Genomic DNA, 9,634 nt, shown 5'->3' with positions numbered 1-9,634 from the left:
ATATTTTTAGATAAATACTTTGCAATGTGCATTGTTTATGTATTATTAATTATTAATGTAACTTTATCATGTGCATTATCTATTTCTTATTAATTATTTATGTTACTGAATTTAAGTTGTACAGTTTGCCTTCACCAATTGGTGGAGTTATGTGAGAGATTTATATTACGAAATTATTTCTTTATATTTTGGGTGGAAATATGTGGTTTGACCAATTAATTTGGCTCACTTGTGTCAGCACAGTATAAAGATGGAAGAATTAAAGTTGTCTATAATATAATTCACATGTTTAAACATTAGAATTTCATTCTACATAATGACAAAGCTCATTAAGCTCTCCATTCTTACGAGAAATATTTTTTCAATTTCAGTTACAGACAATGTGTGCCTGCCTGTGTGTAATAATTCATTGCTTGGATTTATTTTTGTGAAATAGATTCGTGCCATGGATCCAACTGCCCCCGTTCCTATGCCTCGAGCGGGGGGTGCGGCTAAAAAAGATGCGCTGTCATCATCACTGACTGACCTGTCACCCACAGGCAAACTTCCCCCTACACCTGCCAAGAGGCCAATTCCATTGCCCCGACTTAAGAGTGCTGTTCGAGGAGAGAGAAACATTTTGGCTACCCTCACTAGGCGTCCATCTAATGCGAGTACTACAGCCAGCACAAAAAGTGCAGAAGAGCCAGTTGGAATGGGGGACGAGCTCAATGACATGCCAGCATTGTTCCGCTCAATCACTTTTCCATCCCCACTCAAAGAAGAAGAGTTGAAATGGTCCACAGTGACTGGAGGTGGAACAATTTGCAATGAGGGTGATACTGTGGTTAAAGAAGGAGGAAGAGATGTGGAAAGGACACCATCACCAGAGCCACCTTTCTATCCCCCGCCTCCCCTCCCAGATGAGTCTGTCTATGATGAAGTCCAGTCTCCTTCTGTATCAAGGGGTAGTCCATGGTTCAGTGCATTGCCAATACCCCATTCCCAATCCGTCTCCAGTAAACAGTCACATTCTGGGGAAGAGGAGGCCGGTGAAGAAACCTATGCAGGTTCAAACCAATCCTCTACGTATTACCCTTGCTCCTTCTCTTCATGGGCAGATTTTTCTGATGACTTTGAAGAAAGTATTTATGAGGATGTTGCCATTGGCTCTCCGAGTTCTGGTGGAGGGGGCAGCAGTCACACAGGTGATTACTCCTCTGGTTCTGAAGGGCTCTCCTTGACTCCCAAGAAACTATCTGTTCTTAGATGTGATTCTTGGAGTTTTTATGATGCTGTGGAAATTGCATTAGGTCAAGAGAAAACTGTTGAAGGAGAGGGCGGTGCTGGGGAAAGACCGGGCAGGGTAAAACTTTTGAGTGCCACGGAACATTGCCCGGAAGAATATGAGAATGTTGTCATAGTGACACCTAGATCTACAATCACGAGTGATGTTGGTGATCCATTCTTTCCTGACCCACCTCCTTGTGTTTCTGCAAAAACTCCTGAATTGCCAGTTACTCCCACCACTCCGAGTTTGTTTCCAGATCGCATGCCCCTACTCATCCCATCCCCCTCTAATGTCCCAACTTCACCACAGTGGCCGGATGAAAAAACTCAATCTATCTCCTCTGATGGTCTGTGCAAAGAAGTGGATAATGCTGGCTTCACACGGGTCAAGCCAAATCAAAGATCTTCTTCTGCGAGGAGAGTGACTCCCTCAGTTATCCTAGAATTTGATCCTTTATTTAATAACACAGGCTTATGCCAGCAGTCACATTCCACCCCTCAGTTGGGGAATATTTTTGAAATCTCAAGCCAAGAAGAATCACCATATGGCCGGATACAAAAAATTAGCTCTCAAAGACAAGCAAGGCGAGTCGAGGATAACAAAAACCATAGCATTGGTGCCATTACTGAGGAAAGCAGTGCCACTGATGCAGTGGGCCCATGTGAGAAGTCATTGTCAGTTCCTGACATCAGCCATTCATCCAGAGATAGCTCTCCCAATTCAATGAATTGCTCATTTCATCGCAGACCTGCTCGGAGAGTGTGCAAGAATAAAGCTCAATTAGACACGGGGGTTGTGTTAAAGTCTGAACCAGAGGGTGAGGTGGATAAGAGTGAGGTTCAACCGTCCTCTGGGGAGGTTGTTTCTGTGCCTTTGGAACCACCTCCTCCTCCTGTTAGGAAAGACTCAATTGCAAGTGGAGTGAGCTTGGACTCGGAAGGTACTGTAGTGAGTGAACCTGGGGAATCCGAATCATCTTCACCATTCCGATTTCGTCGCTCTGGATTGGTGCGATGGAGTAGTGTGAAGAGGGCCATGAAATTCTTAAATGGGGATCGGACTATCCCTAGCTCGGATTCTGCACCATCAGTGGACCAGGCTGCAGATAATAAACTCAGCATCTTTTACAATAAACCTGAATCGGATCAGAAACCTGGAGATTCTTCAGAATTGGGTTTGTGAAGTGTTTGTTTCAATTCCAATTACAGTTATTGTTAATTATTTTTTTGGTCCCTAGTGACATATAGGTAGGATTGAGTGCATAATTAAAGCATCATTTCCTTCGTCAGTTCTTTGTAGCTTCTATCTGCTTTCATGCTATCTAAGAAAATCTATTCACTCCCATTCTCTACCCTTCTTACAAAATACTCTCCTTTTTATAATGCCTTCAACGTCCCTACCTTGCAATATTTCCTCCACTCTTTTTAATTTACCTTATTTGGATTTCCTCTGGCAACTTCATATCTTTGCTCATTTTAAAAGCTTCATTGTTCTTCCTCTCTGTCTAGCTTATTTTCTTCTTCATTCTTCTCCGTAGCCACGTCTCCAAAGCCTCTAAATTACGCTAATCCTCTTGCCTCAAAAATCAGGAAATATGTCTATACCATGCTATGTTTTATATTAAAGGCTCTACTGGTACTCCTTATGTCCTTTTCCCTCTCCATCGATGTCGATATGTATATTCTGCTATTCTTTCCCAGTGGCAATTATTGCTCAAAGCTTATCCATTTTATCATAATTTAATTTTAATATCTCAAGCTATCATTGCATATAAGGCTGCAGTCCCAAATCTTATGAGGTATCCTTCACTCATATACCCTCACTTGCATTTAACTCTGAATCAAGCATGCACTATGACTTGTGTGTACACTATCATCAACATCTGATCGTTATGCCATACTTGTTTAAAATACAACAGGAATAAAATTTTTCCCACAGTCAATTCATCCAACAAATGGTTCTTTTCCATATTTACCCCTCATATTTCAAGTATTAACAGGCCAACTTCTGTTAGCATATCTACATCTTTTTGGTCTAATTTTCATTGTTCGTAACTTCATTATTCCAAGTTTGCTCTTTGGCACTGTTGCATATTATGTTGATGCAATTTTACCTGCTTGCCTGGCAATGGGGAGACATAAGCAGGCCACAGTAAATGGCCATTTGAGTACTTGATTTTGATGAACGAAGTTGCATGCCCCCGTGCCCGTCAAGTTCTTTATGCAGTATATAATGCATACTACACCTTTTCCTGATCTCTTTAAACTGTGGGACAGGTGCTGTGGATTTTGTAGTGGACCACACATTGCAGCACAGCGGGTTGCTCTACCAGCTGAACAGTGGGGCTGTAGGAGTGGTCACTGGGTCATCATGGGGTAGTGCCCAAGTGAGATGGTTCAATCTGTGCAGAGGAAAGTTAACTTGGTGGAGGGAACGAGGTGGTGCAGGCCCTTCCTCCTGCTTACCCCTTGAACAGCTGGCATCTATACGTGTTACCTCAGATCGAGCCAATCCAAGGTAAGAAAATTTTGGCAAAAGTTTTACTCTAAATGGTTGTTTGAAAAGTTATTTCCCAAATTAAAATCTAATATTTTCATGGTCTTCATGAAACAAATAATTTCATGTAGGAGATAATGAACCCATTAGAAACTTAATTGAGTAGATTTTCTAGCATGACAAAAATTTAAATTACTTCATCACATGAAATCTGATGTAGGTAATTAATCATATAAGAGTTGAAATTGATGGAAAAATGGAAAAGAATTAAGTGGCACCAGAAGGATTTGCATGCGTTGTAAAATTTCCATTAATTAATGTAAAATTTGAAAAATAGCAAAACCTTGAATAAATTACTCCATATTTTCACTTGATTGCTCTCAGAAATGTAATTCTAAGGAAAATTTGAAGGAAATCAAAAGAAATCATGACAAAATTTGCAACATATTAAGGTCTATGAAGCAAAATTGAAACGTAATGCATGTGCCGCTAGTTAGCAATAACATGCTTTGTATGTAGAGTAAGAAGATAAAAAAGGTGAATAATTATGAAAATAACTATTTTACTAGTCACAGGATGCTGAATTACAGGTATCCAGTGGTATAGTAAACATGGAAAAAACTGAGAATTTTGAGATTTTTGGATAAAAATTTGGAATAATGATAGTTTAGCCAATGTGTTTGGAAACCTTGATGAGGCCTCTCTGGATGCCTGGGTACTATTCATGACATTATAGCAGTGTCTGCTGGGGGTAAGTTTATAGATAATCTATCATAGCTTCTGGAGTGCTTATTCCCCAGGTATTACGAAAGTAATGCAGTAAAAAACTACAGAGAAATCCTCATAAGATAATAACTGTTAAAAAAATGGGTTTCTTTGAAGGTGAGAGAGGCAAAATTAGTAAAATTTTTTAGAGCACAGAAAGAAGTTGCTTAGTTGATGAAGACGTTCAGCATTGATAAAGTGCAATTTCTTTAGTGTTCATTTTATGAAATTGTACAATATCCATCATGAACACGCTTAACAATATTTTGATTTCCAGTTCCTCGCCATAACTAGTCTGTATCTAACCGTATTTGTATACTTTTAGTTTCTTTTTACTCTGTTAAATTTTTTCCATGAAAGAACACTTTCCTGGAAGATATTTTTATTCCCTTAATTTGTTCCCTGCCCATTGTACCTGTCATTGGCGTTGTGTTTTTTCTTTTCGCAAGAACATTGAAATGTAGACGTGCAACTTCCTAACCCTCTTCCCGATTATGCATCACGAATGAAAATTTGAATTTTTCTTTGCATATTTTACTTGCCATGAACTGGTAAATATTGTCCTGGAGCAGTTAAAACATTTATTTTGAAAACTCAGGGAAAACCGAAATCCAGATTTCCTGGACAGCCTGTGAATTATGCAAGGTGAATAGGCTAGAATGATAACGATAAAGGTGTTCCGGGTTGACAAACATTTATAGAAGGAGAAAGAATTGATAGGCTGGGGAAAATGTATCTTCAGAATCTGAAGAGGAGCCTGCTGAAAATGAGGCAAAATTTCAAAAACCCGGGAGAGTTTAGATACTGTAATAAATTTGAAACATTGGACCAAAACATGCAATGACATGATGGACATTTGAAAACTCTATGGGAAATTGTTATTCGTAAGCCACTCCAAAGCTGCTAGTGAAATAATTTAAGTAGTTTTTTTTTAGATCTCCATATCCTAGTACATCATATTCCATTGATGGAATGTAGAAAGTCTATATACATGTGTGTATATTACTATAATGAAATCATTTCCATGTGTGGTCTAAAATAATTTTTTCCAAATTTAGTTCTTAACTTTTCCTTTGAATTAATATTTTAATAATTTTACTTCATCTGATTTGTCTTCTTAATATTTAAAACTTTAGGTTAAATAGAATTCATTTGCATAAAGTGTGTCGTTTCCTAGATTTTTACTCATGATAAAATAGTCATCCAGGCGTACAAATTCAAGGAGTATTTTTAACTTGGCTTTAATTGAATTGTATTATTTTAACTCATTATATTATGAAATTTTGAATAATTTATTTCTACCATAATGATCACAAGAAGGAAAAAAAGCTCTCGTGGCATAATATATTTGGCAACAGCTCATTATGTCATGTAATGCTTATCCATATATTGATGATATTCATTCATCCATAGAATCCTCCTACCTTCAATAAAATCTGGTGGAATTTAGTTACCACTTACCATATTGTGTTGTCACATAGAAACCATCAGCTTGTAATATCCCTGAATAAGTCAGTAAGAGGAGTAAGTTCACAAAAATATGTTTCCTCTGCCGATGGTACAGTTGAAGCATGCCCAGGGGCAGAGTCAGCCAAGAATTTCATTAATACTACCTTAATTTCTAAAAGAAAATTATGGAATTATCAATGTATTAAATGCATGAATTAATTAAAAGCCTGATCTGTTAACTTAATGTATGTAAATAAAGCATATAAATGGGTTATTATCATTGATAACATAGCTAATAACTCATCATTGTTTTTTGATGTTAGTAAGAATGACTGAGCTAATTTCCAAGGACATTCTGCATTGTATGAGGGCTATTTTAAAAGTTAGGTCTGTTTAGCCATCAAGAAATGTATTAGGTAGAAAAAGTTGTGATAAGTGGTTTTAGTTGCCTACACACCTACTTCACTTTTGTATGTACATAATTGCCATTTTGAGCACTTAATGTCACACTGCACCAGACTATTTAATCCCTCAGCATAGAAGTTTGCTGCTTGGGAATTGTACAAGTTGGCAGTGACAGTCTTGAGTTCCTTGTCATCTTAAAAATGTCGTCCACCAAATGACTGTTTAAAGTGCAAAGAGAGGAAATAGTCCAGAGATGCAAGTTTGGGACTGAGGATAACAGTGCAAAAATACTCATCCTTTCAACATTCTTTGTTCTTTGTGTTGGCTAATTATTATTTTTGGTACTCACCTTGCACCTAGTGATGCCAAAACTCTTCCGTAAGAATCATGTGTCCAACAAAAGGAAATTCATCGGGCCGAGCACTAATCATCGATCAGGTCGCTGTTCTTGGTCCACTTGTTGAATGATTTCCTGTCTGAATACTGAACCTGCAATGCCACTCTTTATATGCTTATTGTGTGGCTATTTTTGAAGTCTCAGTACCATTGTCTTACCTTTTGCTGTTTTTTATACTGTAGATCCATAAACTTAGCACATCTCCTGATGAATTAGGACCTCTCATGAACCTTTTGCCCACACAAAAATCGAATTACATCATTCACTTAGCAAATGTCTGGAGCAATGATTTTTATGGACATGGTTACCTCCATCCACCAAATGGCAAACATCTACTGAATCAAAACAATAACTTCAGTGGTTGGAGGACAATCAATAGATTGCACTGCATGCATACAACTTTGTTCTGTTCTACCAATTGATAGAAAACTACCCTTACTTTTTGAATATGCAGTGTGCTTTATTCAAATAGGATTTTGTCAATTTAAATATGATTTGTTTACACTTGAGGCTTCCTGTTTAGCATAAAGTCATTTTAAGTCATCTATGAATTAAGTGTTGAAAAATACTTTGTGGAGTTACTTGCATGAAATTCTTGGTAATATAGATTTCACTCAACCCAGACGTTTGCCCCCGTAGTCTCTGCATTGGTGATGTTTTAGTGTGGGAGGGTAGTTTGAAAAGGCTGTGCAAAGCCAGACAGATGGCACCATTGGTGCATGCTGTGAAGTAGTTTTCACGGAGTAGCACCTCTTGAAAGAACAAAAAGTTTAAGCCAGATCGGTCTATTACTCTTAGCTCAACATTTATTTTATTCATGTAAGTTTGAATTGGGCAAGTCAAGTGAGTTCCAAAAATGGGTTGAAAGAGAATGTTGTGTGTTTATCAAACATTGTTCAATGAGAGGCAATCTATCTCAGGAAACTAAAGAGAATCTGGATAAACATTATGGCGAATCTGCACCTTTGTATGAAATTGTTTATAAAATGCAATGGTTTCAAAATATTCCAAGTGACCAAATGTGTCAATTTCAGTTGTGTCATTGGTGAAAAGTGATGCTGAACATTCTGGACCCCCTGTTGAGGTCACTACTCTAGAAATCATTGATAAAATCCATGATATGGTGGTGGAAGATATGAGTAAATGTATGTAATGTTACTGAAGCATCTCGAGTGAGCGGGTACATTATATTTTGCGTTGACATTTGGACATGAGAAACCTATCTACAAATTAGCTGCACCATTGCAGTGGACCAAAAATGAAAATCATGCAGCATATTCCATGACTGGTTTGCAGCTGTTTTAGCAAACTGAGCAGGACTTTTAGCATCATTTCATCACAGTGGATGAAGCATGGATACACCACCACATGCCATGGAACGATCCAAGCATTGGTTCACCTGCAGTAAGTCTGCACCAAAGAATTTGAAGATCCTTCTTTCTGTTGGAAATGAGGTTATGTCAACTTAATGTTGAGATTTGTGAGGAATAATCTTCAGTGGCGATTAAGAATAGGGTCAGACTATTACAGGTGCATACTATGCATTATTATTAGACCATTTGAGAGCCAAGCTGCAAGAAAATTTCCACAATTGGTCCACATAAGGTTTTTTTCATCATGGCATCACCTCACACTTCTGCAATTGCACCTGTAAAATTATTTAGTTATGATTCCAGCATGTTCAACATCCCTCCTATTATCCAGATTTGTCTGCCTTGGACTACTACTAATCCTCTAGTATGAAGAAATGGCTTGCGGAAGGAGATTTTTGCAGAAAAAATCTCATTATTTATTAGGGATCAATAAGCTGGAGCACCTTTGGAAAAAGCATGTAAATCTAAAGGAGAGACTAATGATGAGAAGTAGAAATGGTTTATCCCAAGTTATTAGTACTCTTGGTCTTTTCTACTTCTCAAAGCACCCTCATATGTATGCACCCTCCTGTACCATGTTTACAATGTAGCATTCTATAAGTTGGAGTTTGACTTTTTGGTGACTTAATTATTTTTATCAAAAGATACATTTACTTTGGAAAGTTAACTTTCAAATTGTATTACTTTTAATTAGACTTTTTGTTGAACTAATTTCCATTTAAGGGTGCCTTTACCTGTAAAATTTAATATTAGAGTTAATTTTTATGTTGCAAGTTAAGCATTTTAGTTAAAATTAAATTTTTGCTTGAAAAATATTTCATGTTTTTATCGTAATTAAGTTTTATAGTTGAGTTACACACCCAAATAATGTATAATTGATTAATGTTTTTCTTTTTTGTTTTTATCCTCTGTTCGTTTTCCTACTTAACAATCCCATTTTTGTACTAATGACCTCCCTCGCACACTTCTGTCCAATATATTCTGTCTGTATTCGTGTTTGCTCTCATCCTGTTTGTTGCTTTCGTAATCACTTCATTGTGGTGCTTTATGTATTTAATTTGCTCTTCAACTCTGCTCTGGCCCTCTTTTATGTCTTTTATAATCCCATTCTGCATGCCATTATGAACATTATGTGTGCATGGATGTTCTACCCTCTCCCAAGTGCTGATGGTGAGGTCCTTTCCTGTTTTGAGCTTGGTGTAGTTGGGGGAAGGTCTAATTGGATAAACCGTCATACTGGGGGAGGTGCCTTGCCATCCCACACCCTGTTACTAGGTTCAATGTCATCCACGGAACGTCGCCTTTGGATGCAGAAGCTACTGGAGAGTGTTGTTCCACCATCATGCTTTCCTAATTTTGCTGTCATGGACTTCACCAGAGCAGGATGTGCCCACATAAAGGTTGTTTTTCTAATGAGCATGCCGTATAAATTAGGGATTAATATTCTCTTTACAGTTTTGAAATCAATAATTGAGCAGT

General features: G+C 37.6%; 1 protein-coding gene across 1 annotated transcript in view; it reads left to right on the top strand.

The window, feature by feature from the left end:
- Positions 1–445: 445 nt before the first annotated feature.
- Positions 446–9,634, top strand: part of RhoGAP15B (RhoGAP_ARAP and RA_ARAPs domain-containing protein RhoGAP15B) — a 36,103-nt gene continuing 26,914 nt past the window's right edge. Inside the window, exons 1-3 of the mRNA XM_071590204.1 lie at positions 446–2,444; positions 3,547–3,787; positions 9,318–9,555. Of these exons, the coding sequence (XP_071446305.1) occupies positions 446–2,444; positions 3,547–3,787; positions 9,318–9,555 (2,478 nt within the window). The remainder of the gene's footprint in view (positions 2,445–3,546; positions 3,788–9,317; positions 9,556–9,634) is intronic.

Source organism: Hetaerina americana, unplaced genomic scaffold (genome assembly GCF_022747635.1).
Source record: "Hetaerina americana unplaced genomic scaffold, ioHetAmer1.1.p SCAF_4, whole genome shotgun sequence".
In the NCBI taxonomy this organism is placed as follows: domain Eukaryota; kingdom Metazoa; phylum Arthropoda; class Insecta; order Odonata; family Calopterygidae; genus Hetaerina; species Hetaerina americana.
This window is presented reverse-complemented; position numbering and strand designations above follow the sequence as displayed.